Below are 23932 nucleotides of genomic sequence, written 5' to 3' on the forward strand. Positions count from 1 at the left end.
TTTGCAGCTCTACCATTAAAACTGAAAAGTGTATAAGGTTTAGTCAGGATGTTAGTTACGTGTTCTGTAACATTTTGAGTGCCACCACCTGATTTGCAGTCAGAGTCCAGCAATGGGTAAATCATATTACCATGCTACTGAAGCGCCCGGGTTCCCGGGTTCGATTCCCGGCGGGGTCAGGGATTTTCTCTGCCTCGTGATGACTGGGTGTTGTGTGATGTCCTTAGGTTAGTTAGGTTTAAGTAGTTCTAAGTTCTAGGGGACTGATGACCATAGATGTTAAGTCCCATAGTGCTCAGAGCCATTTGAACCATTTGCTACTGAAGCACCATCCCATAATCTTCAGGACAACTGTGGAAGCAGCCAGTTCTGTAATTGTGTCATGCTGCTTTCGGGAGCAAATGAGTGACACTGCTTCATGAACATTTCACCCTTGCCACCTTACAAGGCCATAACATTGTCTGAGGAATCTGTTTTGTTGTTTATTTTGTCAACCACTTGTGTGATGAATATGAATCTCTTTCACAACAAAAAACCCTCCAGTGGCCCTGCTGCTGTGGAGCTGCAGAAGCTACTATCAGAACCTGGCCAGGTTCTGACATCTGACTGCAACCTATTATGAAGTCTGTGTTGTTGCAACATATTCTGAAGTCTTTGTTGCTTCAAAAGAGATGAATGCCCACAAAAGATCACAATTCTTCCTTTAAAGCCAATCAAGTCTCATATAAGAACCATGCTAATAGTATCAGTATGTTGAGAAATGTCTTTACACTGGTACACTCAGATCTCTTTAGTAAATAAGTGCTGCCAGACAAATAACCAAAAGCATTTGCATTTTGTGTACTGATGCTTGTATGCACCATTTATTTCCCATTAAAATTATGTGTAAATATGTGTGTCTCCACTATTTTTGTTAGTAAGGTCTTGGGTGTTCATTGCCCACAATCCATGTGGTGCCATACAAGCAAAAAAGCAAGATCGAGTAATGGATCCATTAATTACTGAGCTTGACTTGTGCTTACTAATGATAGTAACACTCTGTATAACAGTATCCATTTCTAGTCACCTTGTACTTTGAACACAGAAAAACGAGTAGACTGTTTCTTAAAGAACTTCTTCTGAACCTCATGAGCTGAACTTAAAATGTTTATTAGCCAAACCCATATTTGGCTGTATAACATACTGCCAATGGCATCTGATACAGAGGACAACAAATTGAATAATCTCAGTTTGAAGGCTCTTCATCTCCTGCATGAAAAAATCTTAAAATTTCACATGATCTGTTGGTCACCATTGAATCTAAGTCTAAATTTACAATCTCATTGTATGAAACACATAGGTTTTACATTAAGACCAACTTGCTCAGTGTGTAGTTCATGACAGCTCTATTTTTATATAAATTGTATATATATACTCAGATGTCCTGCATAATATTATATTCATTTCATCTGTTGCATTAATTTGCCATGACAAAGATGTAGAGAAAGGTTGCTTTTTTTCCTTTCTACTTCATTAGATAAGTTTTCCCTCAACCAGAGATGATGATATTAATTATTGATGTTGTTATTTTTATATATACAAAGATAATGAGACTTACCAAACAAAAGCGCTGGCAGGTCGATAGACATACAAACAAACAAACACAAACATACACACAAAATTCTAGCTTTCGCAACCAACGGTTGCTTCGTCAGGAAAGAGGGAAGTAAAGGGAAAGATGAAAGGATGTGGGTTTTAAAGGAGAGGGTAAGGAGTCATTCCGATCCCGGGAGCGGAAAGACTTACCTTAGGGGGAAAAAAGGACAGGTACACACTCGCACACACACGCATATCCATCCGCTTATACACAGACACAGGCAGACATTTGTAGAGGCAAAGAGTTTGGGCAGAGATGTCAGTCGAGGTGGAAGTAAAGAGGCAAAGATGTTGTTGAAAGACAGGTGAGGTAGGAGCGGCGGCAACTTGGAATTAGCGGAGGTTGGGGCCTGGCGGATAGCGAGAAGAGAGGATATACTGAAGGGCAAGTTCCCATCTCCGGAGTTCTGACAGGTTGGTGTTAGTGGGAAGTATCCAGATCATCCAGACGGTGTAACACTGTGCCAAGATGTGCTGGCCGTGCACCAAGGCATTTTTAGCCACAGGGTGATCCTCATTACCAACAAACACTGTCTGCCTGTGTCCATTCATGCGAATGGACAGTTTGTTGCTGGTCATTCCCACATAGAAAGCTTCACAGTGTAGGCAGGTCAGTTGGTAAATCACGTGGGTGCTTTCACATGTGGCTCCGCCTTTGATCGTGTACACCTTCCGGGTTACAGGACTGGAGTAGGTGGTGGTGGGAGGGTGCATGGGACAGGTTTTACACCAGGGGCGGTTACAAGGGTAGGAGCCAGAGGGTAGGGAAGGTGGTTTGAGGATTTCATAGGGATGAACTAAGAGGTTACGAAGGTTAGGTAGACGGCGGAAAGACACTCTTGGTGGAGTGGGGAGGATTTCATGAAGGATGGATCTCATTTCAGGGCAGGATTTGAGGAAGTTGTATCCCTGCTGGAGAGCCACATTCAGAGTCTGATCCAGTCCCGGAAAGTATCCTGTCACAAGTGGGGCACTTTTGGGGTTCTTCTGTGGGGGGGTTCTGGGTTTGAAGGGATGAGGAAGTGGCTCTGGTTATTTGCTTTTGTACCAGGTCGGGAGGGTAATTGTGGGATGCGAAAGCTGTTTTCAGGTTGTTGGTGTAATGGTTTAGGGATTCCGGACTGGAGCAGACTCGTTTGCCACGAAGACCTAGGCTGTAGGGAAGGGACCGTTTGATGTGGAATGGGTGGCAGCTGTCATAATGGAGGTACTGTTGCTGCTTGGTGGGTTTGATGTGGACAGACGTGTGAAGCTGGCCATTGGACAGATGGAGATCAACGTCAAGGAAAGTGGCATGGGATTTATAGTAGGTCCAGGTGAATCTGATGGAACCAAAGGAGTTGAGGTTGGAGAGGAAATTCTGGAGTTCTTCTTCACTGTGAGTCCAGATCATAAAGATGTCATCAATAAATCTGTACCAAACTTTGGGTTTGCAGGCCTGGGTAACCAAGAAGGTTTCCTCTAAGCGACCCATGAATAGGTTGGTGTACGAGGGGGCCATCCTGGTACCCATGGCTGTTCCCTTTAGTTGTTGGTATGTCTGGCCTTCAAAAGTGAAGAAGTTGTGGGTCAGGATGAAGCTGGCTAAGGTAATGAGGAAAGAGGTTTTAGGTAGGGTGGCAGGTGATTGGCGTGAAAGGAAGTGCTCCATTGCCGCGAGGCCCTGGACGTGCGGAATATTTGTGTATAAGGAGGTGGCATCAATGGTTACAAGGATGGTTTCCGGGGGTAACAGACTGGGTAAGGATTCCAGGCGTTCGAGAAAGTGGTTGGTGTCTTTGATGAAGGATGGGAGACTGCATGTAATGGGTTGAAGGTGTTGATCTACGTAGGCAGAGATACGTTCTGTGGGGGCTTGGTAACCAGCTACAATGGGACGGCCGGGATGATTGGGTTTGTGAATTTTAGGAAGAAGGTGGGGGTGCGGGGTGTCGGTGGGGTCAGGAGGTTGATGGAGTCTGGTGAAAGGTTTTGTAGGGGGCCTTAGGTTCTGAGGATTCCTTGAAGCTCGGCCTGGACATCAGGAATGGGATTACCTTGGCAAACTTTGTATGTGGTGTTGTCTGAAAGCTGACGCAGTCCCTCAGCCACATACTCCCGACGATCAAGTACCACTGTCGTGGAACCCTTGTCCACCGGAAGAATGACGATGGAACGGTCAGCCTTCAGATCACGGATAGCTTGGGCTTCAGCAGTGGTGATGTTGGGAGTAGGATTAAGGTTTTTCAAGAAGGACTGAGAGGCAAGGCTGGAAGTCAGAAATTCCTGGAAGGTTTGGAGGGGGTGTTTTTGAGGAAGAGGAGGTGGGTCCCGCTGTGACAGAGGACGGAACTGTTCCAGGCAGGGTTCAATTTGGATAGTGTCTTGGGGAGTTGGATCATTAGGAGTAGGATTAGGATCATTTTTCTTCGTGGCAAAGTGAGATTTCCAGCAGAGAGTACGAGTGTAGGACAGTAAATCTTTGACGAGGGCTGTTTGGTTGAATCTGGGAGTGGGGCTGAAGGTGAGGCCTTTGGATAGGACAGAGGTTTCGGATTGAGAGAGAGGTTTGGAGGAAAGGTTAACTACTGAATTAGGGTGTCGTGGTTCCAGATTGTGTTGATTGGAATTTTGAGGTTTTGGAGGGAGTGGAGCTGGAAGTGGGAGATTGAGTAGATGGGAGAGACTGGGTTTGTGTGTAATGAGAGGAGGTTGAAGTTTGCTGGAAAGTTTGTGAAGGGTGAGTGAGTTGCCTTTCCGGAGGCGGGAAACCAGGAGATTGGATAGTTTTTTAAGGTGGAGGGTGGCATGCTGTTCTAATTTGCGGTTGGCCTGTAGGAGGATGCTCTGAATAGCCGGTGTGGATGTGGGAGAGGAAAGATTGAGGACTTTGATTAGGGATAGGAGTTGACAGGTGTGTTCATTGGCTGAGTCGATGTGTATATATATATATATAGACACACACACACACACACACACACACACACACACACATACAATTTTTTTATTCTACCTTTGCATACTAATTGTCCAAGTATGGTATTTTACATACATGAATGCATATCTCGGATGCGTACAAATATGACCTCAGAAGTAACAAAATGTAAATAAGAGAGACCCTTTGGTGTACCAGTGAGTTCCACATTTACATTATTTGACAGATATGTCAAATGTGACCAAGAAATGTCACTGCCTAAGAAGTCACACTAGTAACATACACAACAATGTGCTTATAAGGTAGGATGGATTTCCTATCCTAATGTATTAACGTAAACATGGTTATAATTGGGTTCTAGATATCCACATGGTTGTTTGCTTTCTAGATGAACGTCAAGTTGGACACCACAAAGAATTTATAACTGACACCCATGTCATTAATATAGAAATCCATGATGAAAGTAGGCTTATTTTTCTGCTGCTGTGTATACAGTTGTCAGTTTATAGATATCATTGTACATACGATTGAAGCTTCCTGGCAGAGTAAAACTGTGTCCTCGAACAGATTTCGAATTTGTGTCCTTAGCCTTTCGCAGGCAAGTGCTTTACCAATAGAGCTACCCAAGCAAGGCTTACAAATTGTCCTCACAGCTTTACTTCCACCAGTACCTCATCTCTTACCTGTCAAATTTCACAGAAATTCTCCTGTATAACTTGTAGGACTGGCACACTTCGAAGAAAGGATATTGCAGAGTTGTGGCTTAGCCGCAGCCTGGGGGTTTTGGAGGAGAACTTCTGTAAGTTTGGAAGGGAGGAGGTGAGGTACTGGCAGTTGTACAGGTGTGAGGACAGGACATGAGTTGTGCTCAGGTAGGTCAGTTGGTAGAGTACTTGCCTGAGAAAGCCAATGTTCCAAGTTTGAGTCCCTGTCTGGTACAAGGTTTCAATGTGCCAGGAAGTTTCGTCTCGGTGCACACTCCGCTGCATACTGGATTCATTTGCATACAATTGTTTGTTGTCCCCTGTTTCAGATGAACCTTCCATTCCTTTCTTAGCCTCCACAAATTGGTATTGTTTTTACTAGCTTAATATAGTAAATACTCAGATGTCCTGCATAATATTACATTCATTTCACCTGTTGAATTAATTTGTCATGACAAAGATGTAGAGAAAGGTTGCTTTTTTTCCTTTCTGCTTCATTAGATAAGTTTTCCCTCAACCAGAGATGATGATATTAATTATTGATGTTGTTATTTTTAAATATATTTATAATTATTGTAATAATGACTATTGTCATAACTGCTTCTACAAAAGAATGATTACATTGTGTTTTTAATTTAGGTCCAAAGACCAAATGCAACAACTCATGGAAACAGAATTGCAGTTGACAGAACGTACATTGCATGTTAATCCAAAATCATATGGAGCATGGCATCACCGTGCTTGGGTTCTTGATAATATGCCTGAATCTAATTGGTCAAGAGAATTGGCACTGTGCAATAAGTATCTGGATATGGATGAAAGAAATTGCAAGTATTGTTCTTTTGTTCATTTATCTGCTGTCACTTTGTAAAAGAAAGGCATCATAAGAAAGCAGCTAAAGTTTATCTTGTGTCCTACTTTATTTATGTCTGTTCAAATGCTAATCTGCAAAAAATGAGCTATGTCACTGCTTAAACTCTGGAATAGAGCTGAGTTGTTGGACAGTAAAGGAAATGGGTAATTATGCTGTGAATAATATATTTACCCTGTAACTCACATGTGCAGGCAATCCATAGATCTCTTTATTGAAACTCCGTTGGTAACTGCTAGACATTCAGAGAATAATGTATAATTTCTACAGTGCTAATAAACATTCTTTGCTGCACCGAAAGATCCTTTCTGTGTCTCTTGCTGTGCACACAGTGTCTAATGTCACTACATCTTCAGTGTAATATTGATTATAACTGTCTGTGTCAATAATTTTTTAAAAATTTTTTTAACTGGAAGATTCCTCATTTTGAGTAGCAGGGTAAATGCGTCAAGCATATGGTTATATTTCAGTTAGTTTAGTTGCTCCATAGTTCTGGTTGGTACCACTTGTTCACTCTTTCCACTGTTCTCCATGCTTTTTAAAGAAGATAAATGCTGTTTAGGAAATTTCTGTCATAATATTAATGATTTACTAGAGAATTTTAAGTTTATTTTACTGCTCATAACAACCAATTTTACATACATGGGCATCGTCAATATTATTCATGGTACACCAAGTTATACAGGCATTTATGCATAAGCCACCACTGAAGTTGCTTTTTAAAGGTATATTCTATAACATCTGAAGATAGTTAGCTAACAAATGATGAAAAACGGCTCCTTTGGCACAGTTTTTTTTTGTGTTAAAGTTGATCTGCTATTAACCATATAGAAATGTGTTGTATGCTTTCTATCATACCTATCATGGTACAAACTCTGAGAATGCTAAACTAAAATAAGCTTCCACAAGATGTTTTTTGTTTTACTTTCACTACAATCACCAAGGCTGTCTCCTGCAACCCGAAAATCTTTTCCATATTCATCTGGCAGGTTCCACCCCACAATACTATTCCATAAGACAAGGAAGGATACACTAATCTGCAGAACGTGCAGTTCTCAGGGTTTCAGAATTAATGGGTGGTGATAATCTCCTCCACCAATAGGATTTTTGACAGAATCTCATCACTCACAATATTTTGTTTACGTGGACCACTCTGTTTAAAGTGAATATTAGTTGCTTTTTCTATGTTAACTTTTAAGTTGTCTCTTTCAAAGTAAACTGTGGCTTTTCTATTCAATAAAGCTGGGCTCACAGTCTGTGCAACAGACATCAGAGGTTGCATTGTTGTACACAGTGATCAGATGCTTATTATCGAGAGAACTTGGGAACAAATTTCTATTATATACGAACAGACACCAAAGTTTACATTTCTTATTCCTAAATGTCTCCTTGATAGTACTTCTCCATTATCATACATAATTTCTGTACTCTGTAGTTGCCTTTGAAATATGCTCCTAACAACTGTGTGAGATTTTCAGTGACACGACTCATTGCAATTTTCAATAGGTGTGTGTGATGATGTACTGTGTTGAAAGCTTTGGAAAGGCCCAGTAAAACTCCTGCTGCTTGGCATTTTGCATTTATTTTTTTCAAGAACATAATGGGCCAATTGTCTTGCTGCGGTGTAGTACTTGTTGTGACTCGCCGATCATTCGAAGCGCCGCCGCGCAATTACGCGCGTCCTCTACATGCGGCGCTGTCTGCCAGCCATGCAGCAGCTGCGCCACCTACGCGGCCAGCCGAGCAGCGGCCGCTAGACTGGGACTCAGTGCTCATCCGAATGCTAACGTGTACACGTCTTGCTTGTCAACTTACTCTGTGACTTATATGTGTTGTGTCGTTCTGAAATATATTTGTTAAACTTGACATTATAACAATTGGCGACGAGGTAGTGGATTTTTCCTTTTCACCGTTGACCCACAGGGTTCCATGGCTACTGTCGAGCAACTATTGCAAAATCTCCTTGAACAGCAAACGCTTCTCACAGCGGCGATTCGCGATTTCATGGCGGCGTCAAATGTGGGGTGTTTCTCGTCGTTGGCTGTACCTCCTTTTCCTCCTTACGACGAGATGGCAGAAGACTGGTCTGATTATGAAAAACGTCTTCGACAGCACTTCTTGGCATTTCATGTCACGGACGAACAACCATGTAAGTCTCTGTTCCTTTCCTGGATTTCACCTCAAATGTATCAGTTGTTGTCGCAATTGGCTCCTTTGAAGGATCCTGCATCTTTTTCCTTTGCTGAAATGTGCTCACTTCTGTCTATTTTCAAAAGCAAACGCATGTGGTAGCCTCACATGTTGCCTTTTATCGTTTTCAAAAACAACCACATCAATCCTATCGCGCTTGGGCTGCTGAACTTCACGGCCTGAGTCAAAAGTGTCTATTTGTTACTGACGTTCACAAAGAATCCTATGCCGATTCCATGGTACGGGATGCTATTATCCGGTCGGTGCCCGACAAAGAAATTCGGCAACGTGCCCTTCAGTTGGCGAATTTGACTCTAGATGAAGTTCTCTCCATTGCGCAGTCTTTTGAAATTTCTCGTGCCGCTGGAGCACAAATAGAGGCGTGGGGTGATGTCGGGGAAATACAACCTCTGTGCGCTGTTGACGATGTGTGCGGCGCGTCCCCGCCGGCCGACGTGGCCGCAGTGCGCTCCCACGCACAGCCTCGGCCTAGCCGTAAACAACCCGCTAAGAAACTGCAGCAAAACCCCCGGCAACTTCCTTCATGTCCACGGTGTTTTACGAAACATGCACGCGAGGATTGTCCCCAACGTTGGGCTGTGTGTCACAATTGCAAAAAGAAAGGTCATGTGTCTTCCGTTTGCAAATCCGACCGCATACATGATGTTCATGAACATCATGTTGATTCTGATTCTGTCTTGTCTGTCAGTTGCACTTCTTCCATTTCAGGGAAGTTATTCCTCACTGTCCAAATCCTTGGTCGAGATTTTCGCATGCAAGTGGATACCGGTTCTGCTGCCACTATAATTAATTCTCAGACGTATCTTCAGTTGGGTTCTCCACTCCTGTCACCTGTCACTTGGCAATTACAGACGTATAATAAACAGAAGATTTCTCTCTTGGGACAGTTTAATGCTGACGTATCTTACAAATCTGTTGTTCGCACTGTTCCCATATTTGTGGTCGACCAGAACAACGCGGAAAATCTTTTTGGTTTCGATGCCTTTCGCGTTTTTGGGTTCTCCATAGATGACTCTGTCAATATTGTCTCTGATGCTTTTCCTTATGCTCAACTGGATTCCTTGTCAACTACGTTTTCGTCCCTTTTTTCTCCTGGGTTAGGCCGTGCAAACGACTTTGAAGCTCATATCACGCTCAAACCCACTGCTCGACCTAAGTTTTTTCGGGCTCGGCCCATTCCTGTGGCCCTTCGTGATCGGGTAAAACGGGAGTTGGATCGTCTCACTACTTCAGGGGTCTTGCTTCCTGTCACTTCCAGTGAGTGGTCCTCTCCTGTCGTCGTCGTTGCTAAGCCAAATGGTGATATTCGTCTCTGTGGTGATTTCAAAGCCACTGTAAATGCTCAATGCCTCATCGACACTTACCCTATGCCCCGTCCTGACGAACTGTTCACTAAACTTGCTGGAGGCGAGTATTTTTCTAAAATTGACCTGTCAGAAGCTTATCATCAACTTCCTCTCGACGCTGCTTCCCGTACGTTTCTGGTCCTTAACACGCCTTTCGGCCTCTATCAATACCAACGCTTGCCATTTGGGGTTGCTAGCGCCCCTGCTCTCTTTCAGCGATTCTTGGAACAACTATTGCTCCCTGTCCCTGGGTGTATCAATTACGTGGACGACATTGTTGTCACTGGCTCCACCACTGAAGAACATCTTCAAAATCTCCGCACACTTTTTCATGTCTTACAGACTGCCGGTCTTACGTGTAATCTTCAGAAATCACAATTGTTTCAGGCATCTATCACATACTTGGGGTTTCAACTCTCTCAGGATGGTATTCGTCCGCTTCAGCAAACTGTCGCTGCGATCGATGCCCTTCCTCGCCCTACATCTGTTAAGGAACTGCAGGCCTTCTTGGGGAAAATAGCATACTATCACAAGTTTTACCGTCTGCGGCTTCGGTGGCTCAGCCGTTGCATCGCCTGTTGCATAAAAACGTGCCTTTTCACTGGTCCGCGTCATGTGAAGCGGCTTTCCAGAAATTGAAGACTATGCTGAAACAGGCCCCGTGCCTGGCTACTTATCGACCTGACCAACATCTTTTTCTTGACACAGATGCCTCTCAATACGGGCTCGGTGCAGTCCTTGCGCACCGTTTTTTTGACGGTTCGGAACAACCCATTGCTTATGCCTCCAAAACGCTCACAGATGCCCAACAAAAGTATTCTCAAATTGAGAAAGAAGCTTTGGCCATTATTTATGCTCTTCATAAGTTTGGTGTTTTTCTCTATGGCTCCAAATTTCATCTTGTTATGGATCACAAACCACTTGTTTCCTCGTTTCATCCATCAACGTCACTTCCCGACAAGGCTGCACACCGCCTCCAGCGTTGGGCTCTTTACTTGTCTCGTTTCAATTATGAGATTCATTTCCGGCCAACGGCTCAACATGCAAATGCTGATGCTCTGTCTCGCCTTCCCATGGGTCCTGATCAGGCATTCGATAGGGACGAACTTTTGTGTTTCCACCTGGATGTTGCCGAGCAGCGGGTTGTAGATGGGTTCCCCATCACTGGGGACAGGCTGTCGGCTGCTACGGGTTCTAACCCTACCCTCTCCCGGGTTTTACGCTGTATTCAGAAGGGTTGGCCAGATCGCCCGTCCGCTAAGACTTCTGATCCGTTGCGGAACTACTACGCTTTGCGCTACCGCCTCACGGCTAGGGATGGTGTTATCCTCCTCTCCACTGACAATGCTTCACCGCGTGTTGTGGTACCTGCGTCTTTGCGTGCTTTGGTCTTGCGCCTCCTTCACCAAGGGCACTGGGGTGTGTCTCGCACAAAATCTCTGGCGCGCCATCATGTGTACTGGCCTGGCATCGACTCTGAAATAGCACACATGGTCGCTGCCTGCGGCCCTTGTGCGTCACAGGCCGCTGCCCCGAAGTCATCTTTGTCACCGTGGCCTTTGCCTGAGAAGCTCTGGGAGCGCATTCATGCTGACTTTGCGGGACTCTTTTTAGGTACTTATTGGCTCCTCGTAATTGACACCTACTCTAACTTTCCTTTCATTGTCTGTTGCACGTTGCCTACCACCGCGGCAACCACCAGTGCTCTCGCCCGCAGTTTTTCTTTGGAAGGCCTCTCCTCTACTCTTGTTACTGATAATGGTCCGCAATTTGCCTCTTCCGAATTTGCGGATTTTTGTGCTCGTCACGCCCCCGCCGTTCCATCCACAATCCAACGGTGAGGCTGAACGACTGGTCCGCAGATTTAAGGCTCAGATGCGGAAACTTCTGACTTCTTCTGCTGCTGATGATGCGCTTCTCCAGTTTCTGGCGTCTTACCGTTTCACCCCCATGGGCGACCACAGCCCGGCTGAGATCTTACATGGCCGACAGCCCCGCACGCTAATTCATCTTCTGCGGCCTTCCACCTCACGGCCGTGGGTGCCTTCACTTGGCCGGTTCACCGCCGACGACCTCGTCTGGGTACGGGGATATGGCAGGCGGCCAAAATGGAGCCCGGGCCGCATCTTAAGACACCATGGCAGACGCCTGTATGAAATCCAGACGGACACGGGTGTTGCAGTGCGTCATTCGGACCAGCTTCGGCCTTGTGTGCCAGCAACGCCTGTTCCGAATGCCGCTACACCACCTTCGGCTCTCCCTGACGCTCGGGATCTTGGCATCTCTCAATACTCACAACGCAGCCCTCTCACCGTCATCGCAATGCCAGCACAAGAACGGACGCCACCAGGAGACGTGCCCATGCAGGAACCGGATGACCATCCTCTGTCAGAGCAAATCTACTCACCTCCTCCTCCAACGGACGCCGACACATCGCCCATGTCTCCTGTCATATCAACTGGACTTGCCGCAACGGGCAGATTGGTGCATGGGGCCCCAGCATATTCGACCCCTACGTCTCCTGTCATCTCGACCCGTTATCATCGGGGACACTTCCGTCCGTACGGGAAGCCTCCTCCTCAAGACTTTACGGCGAGTCAAACAACGCCTATGGACGTTAGCCATCTCCAGGACACCTCCATCAAGACCAGTGCAACAATTTCAAAGGGGGGAAAAGTGTTGTGACTCGTTGATCATTCAAAGCGCCGCCGCGCAATTACGCGCGTCCTCTATGTGCGGCGCTGTCTGCCAGCCATGCAGCAGCTGCACCACCTAAGCGGCCAGTCGAGCAGCGGCCGCTAGACTGGGACTCAGTGCTTATTCGAATGCTAACGTGTACACATGTCTTGCTTGTCAACTTACTCTGTGACTTATATGTGATGTGTCGTTCTGAAATATATTTGTTAAACTTGATGTTATAACAGTACTGACATCTCCTGAAACCATGCTAGAAATCCCCTAATACGTTAAAACCATTGTATAAGGGGTAGTCAAATGAAAACCAATCACCTGCTGTGATGGGACTGTGGAATGTTTCCATTCAAAAGTGATCACCATGTGTTGTAAGCCATTTATTGCTCTAGAAAATGAGACAATTAATTACTATTTCATACAAAGTGCTGCTGATGGCTCCACAACTGCACCCTCTTCTGCAATTCCTTGTCCAACTGAAACTGATGTACATGGGTATCTTTCTAAAGATTTGAAAATCACTCGATGAAAGATTTGTGCTATACGGAGGATGTGCATTGTTTTCTACCCAAATCGCTGACGTGTAGCCTTTGTCCGATTGGCAGTATGGGGGCAGGCATTATCATGCAGCAGGATGATTGCATCTGACAGCATTATGACAGCCCAATGGCAAAGCCAACAGGGGAAACATCCCACATCTTGCCTGCCAAAAAAAAATCCAAAGCTGTTCACACAAGATCCAGTAAGTTCACGATGACTTTTTTCTTCAACTGAAGGAGTGTCTGCTTGTCAAGTTCCTTGAGCATGGAACCACAATCAGTGTACATTACTGTATAGACACTCTGCAAAAACTGTGATGTGCATAAAGTCAAAACACCCAGGAATGCTGTCAGATGGAATCATCCTGTTGCACAATAACACCCGCTTCCACACTGCCAATAGGATGAAGGCTATGCTTCAGGAATTTGAGTGGGAAACACTGCAGCAGCATCCGTACAGCCTGGATCTTTCACCATGTGATTTTCACATCTTTGTTGACCTGAAGAAAGACAAGCATAGGTGTTGGTTTCAGTTGGAGAAGGAAATGCAAGAGTGGATGCAATTGTGGATTCGTCTGCAGCCAACTGCATTGTACAAAACATAAATTGATTGTTTCATCTTCCACTGGGATAAAAAAGGCATGTGTTGTTTACTTTTGAATGGAATCATTACATAGTTCGGTTGTGTTGGGTGTTCAGTTTTCATTTGGTTGCCCCTCATAATATTCCAAGAGGCTTGTTAACATTATTTTCTCAGTCAATTTGCCAAATATTTACATTAAGGCAATAGGTCTGTGTAGTTCTGAACATGTTTTAATGCCCCTTTTTGTGAAAGGTTTGATTACAGACAGTTTCATCTTGTCAGGGAATGAACCATTTTGAGATATACAGCTTATTAGTTGAAGTGATGCTTTCACTAGCTCTAGTTAATATTTCTTCAATAGAAGTGGAGAATTTTTTATCTAATACTGCTGGTTTATTTATTCGTTGTCATTAATAAGCTGCAGAATGTTATTGGTGTATACAGCAGGTAGTGTATTGCTGGTCTGTTTATTACTTGACACAATGTACATTGTGCATGCGGTTTCGAGCAAACATCACCCTCAACAATATCTTCGAAAAAATCATTAAAAATATTGCTAAATAGAAAGGCATCAGAAATGTCATCTTTCACAGTCAGTTCTATGTTATTACTTTTAGTTTGTATTGAACTGTTCTGATTTTATTTGCAATTAACCAGCAAGACCTTGAAACATTACCTGATCTCCATATCTATTGGCTAATTCTTTCTGCTTTTAATTCCTGAACTTTTTGCAGAACTGACATTTGCAGAGTTTTTTTTATATAATTTAGGGTAAGTGTCTGTAGGTTATACAGGTTATGGGAAGGTTATAGATTTAGCTTCAGTTATCAAGAACTGAGTGTGGTGGTGATTTAAAGTAATTAACACACAGACTGTAGGAGCAAGGTTAAGAGCTCTGTCTGGCTGTGCAGATTTGATCCTATGGAGATGCCTTGAATTACTTGAGGTAAATGTGCATTGGAGTGAGCTGTAAATAGTGCTGATATTATAAATACTGGATGAAATTCGTATAAAGCCTTCATTGGCCTCTCTATTATTATTATTATTATTATTTTTATTATTATTATTAGTAAGAAAATAAAAGAATTGGAAGAAGCATTCACTATGATATTTAACTGAAGCAAAGTAATTTATAATTCAGATTGAAGTGAGGAAGGGGGTCAATTTTTGGTGTTTACATGACTGTAGATATTGTAACTCAAAGCTGCATTCTGGTAAAGCATATACTTGGGAAACTAACGTACAGGGAATGCTGTTTCTCATACTTGTTCAAGTAATATTTGTTGTTTTCTTTTATATCATCCACAATAAATACAGTGATAAAATGACACACTGATTTGAAAAACCAATAACAGATGTTCATTGCTTAGCCTGCAGCCCATGGAACTGATAGATGTCACAGAATGTCACTATTGGCTCAATTGTCACAATCTGCATTGTCTTGCTGTTGTGCTTCACTCCATTACATGCCTTCTTATGTGCTGTAAAAGTTGTGCAGACATTTGTCGAAGGATGTATCGTGCTCATATTATCTAAAGGAATAATTGCAGTTATTGTGACTCACAACATAAATAATAGCATGACATGTCAGTCAGCTGATATATTTTACGGTCAAAGTTCCTTACAAATGTCACAAGCGGAGTACTCGGTCCAAAAGAGCAAGCCACAAGAATAATCCAGTGTAACAGCAAATAGTTCCATGTTTAGAGAATGGTCAGTGCACAGTACGGCAAGCAAAGACAAAAAACCTGAGTGGCCCACAGCAACCACAGAAATAGACAGATGTAGCGAAACCCCAGCTCGAGTTGCTGGTCAGGAAGGTCTTGCGGTGCTTCCTGCTGTGACTCCACGAGCATCTGGTTATCAGTAGGTGGCCTGGAAAAGGAGGCTGATTCACAGCTGGGGTGGCATGGTGGCTTGCAGATAAGGAGGATATAAAGTCATCATAGTGGGAGTGGGAAAAGATGGGAGACTGGGAAGTAGAGGAGTGTCATGTGGTGTCGCTGCATGGAGCTTCCTGGAGTGTGATCAGAAACATAGGTGGCTAGTTACCGTGCTGCAGGCAAAGTTGGGCTCAATGGTGTGTCACCGTCTTGCCATCCTTATCCAACATGAACAAACAGCCTTTGCTGCTGGACAATGACTAGGATCCATTTGATCAGGTGCCAAAAACCCCACAACCATAGTCAAGTGCCCAGTGAGAAACGCAGAGAGGATGGATTGGGCGACATGACGGGAGTCAGCAGCAGGAGGTGCAGGAGCATGTGCTGCTGGTGACCTTCGAGTAGCTACACAAGATTTTTCAACCCCTTAGGTGTAACCCTGTATGAACCCAGGAAAAGGGTTAAAGTACAGTATGTAGGTGAGCCATCTTCATCGGGTTTGAATGTGTATGCAAGTCTTTCAGCTGCCTGTTGGGTTGGGATTGGAAAGGTGGTGAGGTGTGTTGAATGCCCTGATGGTAGCAGAATGCATCCAGAATTGCAGCCCATTATCTGACACAATCATGTGGGAAAGGTATTGTATGGTGAAAAGTCTGATGAGTGCCTTAACAGTGGCCTCCGTACTGGTGGAATGGAGTTAACAATGTAGGTAAATTTGGAGTAAGTGTTGATGACTGTCAACCAGGTAGTGTCCAGAAATAGGTGGACAGAATTGAAATGAATTCTCTTCCAAGGCTGTGGGGACACCAGCCAGGGTGACAATGACTAGCGAAGTGCTGCTTGCTGTGGTTCACATTTTCGACAATTGAAAATGAGGTGCTCAGTCTGCCTATCAGTGCCAGGCCAGTAGACGTAGCATATGGCTAGAATCTTGGTGGGGGATAAACCTTAACGTCCATGGTGCTGGAGACACAGTATATCAGGCCAAAAGAGTTCCAGAAGGCCTACCCATGGAGAGTTTTGGTCTGTTGGTAACAAAATTAGACAGTCCACAAGCACAAGCCTATGAAAGAGGTGAAAATAGCACTTTGGGGAGTTTGAGTTCCAATTGGGATTTGGTTCGATTACCGCCATTGGGTGTAGCAAAGCAGTTGCAGTAATGTTGTATCCTTGCCCATGGTGCCTGTGATGTGGGATCCAGCAATGAGAAAGTGCTCCATTGCTTGCTGGGCCTCATCATCTAAATGGAAACAAAGGACCTTGTCTTTATCAAACTCTTGAGTCAGTGCACATTGGGAGGCACGACAGGACACCAGCTCTTGCCTGCTAACTAGACAGAAATGTATCTCTTACTTATATCTGCTGATGAAAAGAGCCCATAACTGGTACTAGTTGGCTATTTGACTGGGCAGCTTAGCGGGCAGGCTGAAGAATGATATCAGAGTCTTATGATCAGTGATAAAGTGAAACATTGCTCCATAGAGAAAAATGTGTAATATTTTAATGCAAAAATGTTGCAGATTCTTTACAGCAATACACCATTCTAATCCCAGCCTTCACTGGATGTAATTAAACCATGACCCTAGTTTTGCCTCAGCCATCAATCCATGTACTGCTGATCCCTCAAAAACAACTTAGGAGTACACCACTTGTCACTCAGTATTATCCTGGTCTTGAAATTGTTAATCAGCTACTTTGACTTGGCCATGACTTCCTAAAATCATGCCCTGAAATGAGGCCCATTCTGTCAGTTTTTGTCCACCACAACTAGAATAACTTTTTGCTGCTGTCCCAATCTGTGCAATATCCTTGTCAGACCCTACACACTTTCTGCTCTCTACCCTGTGGCTCCTACATCTGTGACTGTCTCCACTACGAGACTTGCCCTATGCACCCTCTTACACCACTTATACTAGCCCTGTGACTGTCATATCTTGTAACAGCTGTTGTGGAAACCCCATTTGGCTGTTTAGATTGGCATAACTACCAACAAATTATCAAAAGGACAATTGGGCATAGGCAGAGGGTGTATACTGGCAATACACGATATTATGTTGCAGAACATGCACAACAACATGACAGTTGTGACCTCAGTGCCTGTTTCACCACACATGCCATCTGAATTCTTCTCCCAGACGCCAGTTTCTCAGAACTCTGCAGGTGAGAACTGGCACTACATCACGTTCTTGGTTCTTGCCATCCACCTGTTCTTAATTTATGTTAATTTCTGTGGTATCAGCATTTTTCATAGTAATTATTCCTTTCTTCACTCTATTTTAGTTTTCTGCACATCTTTCATTTTCTGACCAGTTTATTTATTGCCGTCCCCCTCCCACCTCTACCACATACAGTCCACATAACTTTTCACTCCTATTAACTCATGCACATTGTTTTAGCGTAATGTCTGTCTCACATATTACCCTGTCTTTCTTCTTTAAGCTTTCAGGTATTCAAATCTCATACATGCAGTCCTCAACAATCAGTCTTTCCTTCTCATCCTGTCTGGTAAGTCTCCCCTGGCCCAGAGTGCTGGATGACTTTTCCAAACTCTGCCCCTTTTCCTCAACGTCACCAGTCCATTTCCTTCACTCCTCTTCCTTCCCCTTCAATATTTCTGCCAAAAGGAGGAGTCACTGGCTCCAAAAGCTTGCATACATAATACTTTTTATAGTTGTGTTCTCCTGCTGCCGCTTAGTAAGTAGATTCTTTGTCTATCCAATACTTTGGACTATTTGTCTGGTGCCACAGTTGCATTTTGAAAGTTCATGGTGATTTCGTCCATGTGTTCCTACCAAGGGGAGTGACGGAACAAGGAGGCTCAGCTTAGGGAAGGCAAAACAGCCTTCGCTATTGCATATTTCGCATTGTGCCCTCCTGTCTGGGCAGTTACGCCAGGAATGGTTGCGAAAACAGTCCGGGCATGACAAGAGTTGATGCCTGTAGAGTGGCCAAGACTTAATCCCTTGTTCGCAGGCTGTGCCAACAGCATGATGATGATTACATTTGACCTGCTGCTCCTCCATATTGGCTAAGCTGTATGCACTACCTGGAAGAGAAGCAATGGTCGTCATGACTGCTCAAGATTACAAATGGTGCCAGCTGTATGGGAGACTTCAAAAGACTGAACCAGTTTCAAAACCTCCTGCAAGGTAGGGTCACTGAATTGCAAAGCTTTGTGACATACTTTCTTTTCTGGGGCCTTGGAATTAATATAGTCCTGAATCATAACCTCCACATACAATTCATTAGTGTTGCGAGTAATGAAACGGCACTTTCTACTGGGCACCTGTAGTTCCACCGCCTAGGCATGGTGCAACTGGTTGGGCTTTTTGTGACACTATTAGAATTCTGCTCATGATGATATAACATGACAGTGTCAGTGAAAATAGGCAATTAAGGGAGCACACATTTCATCAAAATCAAGTTGGGCCGCTTTAGTGGGAGAGGCAAACTTACAAAGCAGCTAATATGTTTGGGGTGGAATCCAAGGCAAAAAGAGTGATTTAATGGCTGCGGGGTCTGTAACCTTAAATACAGCAAAATTTTGTCGGAGCTGCATCTTGTATGCATCCCAATTTTCATATGTTTCACTGAATGGTGAGAACAGTGGCAGATATGTAGCCATATGATTTGAAAACAATTGGGCCAAGAGAGCCTCCTGGCACTTTTGTCCTTCGAAGTGATGTTTCAAGAATTGTTGAAAAATGATCTCTGTGGAGAAGTCTGGTGACGGCTGATACTGTGCTGGTTCCACATTTACCCAATGATGCACGAGGTTCAACCACTATCATCGTCATTTATCTTGCTACTAAGAACATAAGTAATAGTATGGCATGTCAGTCAGCTGATGTATTTTAAGTCACAGTTCTTTACAAATGTCACATGCATAGTACACATTTCAAAAGAGCAAGCCACAAGAATAATCCAGTATAACAGCAAATAGTTTTGTATGTAGAGAACAATAAGTGCACAGTACTTCAAGTGAAGAAGATAAAGCCTGAGCAGCTTGCAGCAGCCACATAAGTGGACAGCCATAGTGAAACCTAACACAGGTGGCACTACGGGGTCACCTGCATGGTAGATTTGCGGCAGTGCCTCTCCGTGGTGGTCGAGCCCCATTGTAGTGGGGAGTGCAATAAGCTGGCAGGTCATAACTGCAACAGGCTGGCTATGGTGGCATCGATGGTGTTTGTTGCCTCCTGAAGGGGGTGGTAGCTCTTGGGTTACCACAGCAACGAACTATTATTAAAGCAATAATTTAATGCTTATCTCATATGAACACACCTTTTGATGTACAGGGTTACCCAAAAGTCCTATAACATTTGAAAATTCAATACTTCATGGAATAGTGTAGGTAAAAATAGAAACACGTGCTTGAAATGACTGGGATTTTAGTGAAACAAAAAAGTGCACAAAATGATCAACAGATGGCACTACAGATGATAAATAGCAATAATTAACATAGCAGTTGACTTTTAGCAAATTGCTCCACATGTTGGCCATCATTCATCAGCAACACATGTCGTCAGGGACAATATTGTGAACAGCATTGTATGGCATATCAGTAGGTATAATAAGAAAGTTATTGGATGTTGTCTTTTAACATCCTTAATGAGGTTGGATGATCATGGTGGACTTACGACTTCAGGTAACACCTCAACTAATAATCACATAGATTGAGGTCTGGGGATCTAGCAGGCGATGTTATGTAACACCACAACCAATAATCACACGAATTGAGGTGTGGGGGCCTAGCAGACCAAGCACATGTAGCAATATGGTATGGAGTGCCATCCTGCATAAAAGCTGTACCTTCCAGTAGGTGTATATCAGCCAGGCTAGGACTGATATGATATTCTGTAATATATTGGTGTACCTCGCACCTGTCACACTGACAGTTTGAAGAGCAGCGCACCTCGTTTCCTTGTAGGAAAAGGGCCCAGTCATGACGGTGACTTTCTCATCATGCAGTGGAGTTTCCATAACAGTTGTAAGATTTTTAGTAGCCCATATCGTGCAGTTGTGGATGTTGGCAGATCCTCACAGTGTGAAATGGGCTTTGTCAGTTCACAACACTTTAGGCAACCAGTCATCATCTTCCTCCATTTGTTCAAGTGCCCACACTGCAAAATTGGTGCATCTGGCTCCCTCTCTCACTACAGTCATTTTATATCTTATTCTTATCCGGCTTCATTGGCTTGTTAGTGTCAAACACCAACTTTTGGCCATGTTTGGTGCTCGGTTTTGGTTTCAATAAAAACCTATGTCATTTCAGGCATGTGTGAAAAGTTTTACCTCCCTACCTACATTACTCCCTGAATTTTTGAATGTTTATGGACTTTTTGGGTCATCTTGTAGTTTTTATTACTGTCATTTGTTCACCTTGTACCTCTATTGTAGTTAGAGTTATTCTATAAAAGTAATTATACATACTGGACATTTATCACATCTGAAGCAGCAAACACCTGATTTGACAATACTGTATGTAGCTTAGACTCATGCTTTGAGTGTTTGTGTTTAAAAATGAAACAAGGGAGAACTGAGGATGGAGTAGCGGCGATTCAGACGTAGTGAACATAGGTGGCAGTAACCATGTGCATGGGTGAGGTGTCTGTTTTTTCCTACATCTGTGAAGAGATTTTGTCTTATAGTGTAATCTATTTTTAAAAGTACTTGTCTGCGGCTCAATGCTTCATCTATTTGGTGAGTAGCAGTCTTTTCATTTCATTGTCATGTCTAAAATTTATTGAGACTACTGAACATCTTTTAGATGTCTTGTACGTGCCAGCCATTTTCATTCATTTTCCTTTTTTGTATGATATGGGTAAGACTAGTTACCAATAATTCAACAATGTTAAGTGATTTCATAGTCATGTCACATAAAGGAAATAAGATTAGACCAAAACTGTAGGTAGTATTGCATTTAGGTAAAGGATTGTGTTAGGAAAAAAATATTACAGACACTGATATTCTAAATAATGAAGCTAACTGAAGTCTTGCTACTGGTTCCTGCATTTTTTAAATTCAGTACAGTTCTTGTTATTACGTCATTGTAATGTTCTGCTAATGTGCTAAAATATACAATTAACAATTAGAACTTGATATAAATTGCTTTTACATAAATTTTCATCCTGTTCCTAGTCCACACTTGGCATTACCGGCAGTTTGTTGTTTCGAGAGCAAACGTTTCTCCAACCAAGGAATTTGAATTCACGTCTGCAAAAATTACCACAAACTTTTCAAATTATTCATCGTGGCATTATCGAAGTCGTTTGCTACCATTGCTTTATCCAGACCCTACTGGTAGGCGTCCTATTCAAGAGAACAAGCACAAGGAAGGTGAGATAAAACTTCAAAAGTACTTTTTTTCTCATACATGATCAAAAGATTAGCAAAAACATTTTAATAAAGATATATATCTGGATATGGAAATAAATTATGCAGTAGTCTACTTCTAATCATAACTTTATTTAATAATATGAAAGTATTGGACTTTTGAAATGATATTTTGAATAAAATCTGGTATTTTGAAACAGTAGTTTTACGTTCTGTAGCATAATGGCCCTGTGATTTTATTTTAGCAATTTCTTACAAGACACTTAAATTAACATTTTTCATTGTACAAACTGCTTGAGAAACAATCAATTCATGGAGCATGCTCTACAAAAATTTAACCATGAGTATTACCATATCACTTCTGAGATTCAGAAAGGCACATCGGCCACAGATCGAAACAGACTAGGTGACCACAGTCTGGTACCCACATCCTACCTCAGTTACACAATTCATAAATATTTAGAAAACGGTCACATACCAGGTGTAGAAGTATGAAACCTGAATTTGGCCCCCCTGCAGGTCCGGGGGATAGAATAGGCTCGAGGTATTCCTGCCTGTCGCAAGAGGTGACTAAAAGGAGTCTCACACGTTTTGGCTTTTATGTGATGGTCGCCTGTAGGGTTTTACATCCATACTTCTAAATTCTCCCAAAGAGTGAGCCAGTTGGGGAAGGGTGCCTTACATGGTCCATCATGTTCATTGTGTGCAGAGAGCTTTCGCATCATTTGTCAACGTGGATCTGCACTTCCCCTCATTCTCTAGCTGTTGGGCGAGGTCACCCTTCTGGGTGCATTTTCCTCCATCCACTATGCTGTATTGTTTTCTGCACTGATGTGATAATGGACTTGTTTGCACCTAATATCCAGCACGGTAGCCAGTTTGTTGTGGTGGGGCCACCATGTAACCTGTTGGTTGTAGCCCCCTGAAACACAGGGATCGCTCTGCTGATGCCTGTGCCGTTAACTCCTCTGCCCAGTCAAGGGCACTATTTGCCTGTGACAAGCTGGAGGATGTCACCCCATAAGAACTTAAATATGGTCCAGGTTATTATATTTCACAGGGATCTTCTTTTGCAGTCTGATGACGACCTGCGCGCCAACTTAGAGCGACAAGGTGTTCATTTCGTCCAGTACTTACATAGGGGTCCCAAGGATAATCAGGTGGCCACCAGTGCCTTCACCTTGACCTTCGACGGTGATACATTACCTGAGAAGGTCAAGGTAATGGTATATTGGTGTGATGTCATGCCATATATCTCTCCCCAATGCGGTGCTTTACGTGCTGGAAGTTTGTGCACATGTCTTCCCGCTGTACTTCCAGCATCATATGTCGCGACTGTGGACGTCCATCACATCCCAATACTTCACGTGTCCTGCCTCTCATCTGTGTCAACTGCACAGAGCACCATTCGCCATGCTCAGAGAACGGAAAATCATGGAATACAAGAACCCTGGACTGACTGACCTACATTGAGGCTAAGAAGAAATTTGAACACCTACATCCTGTGCCTATAACATCATCTTACGGCACTGCTATGAGAACAGTTATACCCCATGATTCCACCAATTCTAGTCGGCTCTCAGAGCCATAAAACTACACCTGCCCCCTTGATGGTAGGGGGCACTTCCCTCCCTGTTGCTCCCACACTCTCACATACCAGATGTAGAAGTATGAAACCAAAATTTCGGGAGCAACACCCCCCAAACCATCGGGGACATCAGTCCCACCTTCTCAGCTGGAGAAGCGTAAGTCTTCTTCGGCTCCTCTCGCTAGGAAGAGGTCCCTTGTGTCACTCCCTTCCCAGGTTCCTACCAGTGGCAAAGTGGACACCTGCCAGTGGCTGAAGCGCCCGCAGGTAGCTGGTCATAAGACTTCACGGTCCTTCTCAGTCCCTGAGACTGAATCAGTGAAGACCTCCTAGTCAAAAAACGTAAGGAGCAGCGAGAGAAACCAAAAAAGAAAAAGACCTCCAAGAACCAAGGCACTGTGGTGGCACCCATACCAACTTTACCTACAAACTCTGTGTTTGAGGATGAAGTGGAGATTCTGGCATCCGCTGAGGACCTAGATCTCGCTGGGCCCTCAGGCACAATGAATGTTGATTGCACAGGTATTCATCTGGTGTCAGCAGATGACCTTGAGGCATAGACTGCCTTATTGAGTGCTTCATGCCTTTCCAGTCTCACAATAATGTCATCCTCCAGTGGAATTGCTGTGTT

At 43.6% G+C, this 23932-nt stretch overlaps 1 protein-coding gene across 2 annotated transcripts in view; it reads left to right on the top strand.

The window, feature by feature from the left end:
* LOC124776895 (geranylgeranyl transferase type-2 subunit alpha) overlaps positions 1-23932 on the top strand; it is an 86331-nt gene that overhangs the window by 35996 nt on the left and 26403 nt on the right. For both annotated transcript variants that reach the window (XM_047252082.1, XM_047252083.1), the window contains 2 exons: positions 5893-6080; positions 21519-21716. In XM_047252082.1, coding sequence (XP_047108038.1) covers positions 5893-6080; positions 21519-21716 — 386 coding nt within the window. The remainder of the gene's footprint in view (positions 1-5892; positions 6081-21518; positions 21717-23932) is intronic.

The sequence above is a fragment of the Schistocerca piceifrons genome, chromosome 2 (genome assembly GCF_021461385.2).
Source record: "Schistocerca piceifrons isolate TAMUIC-IGC-003096 chromosome 2, iqSchPice1.1, whole genome shotgun sequence".
Taxonomy (NCBI): domain Eukaryota; kingdom Metazoa; phylum Arthropoda; class Insecta; order Orthoptera; family Acrididae; genus Schistocerca; species Schistocerca piceifrons.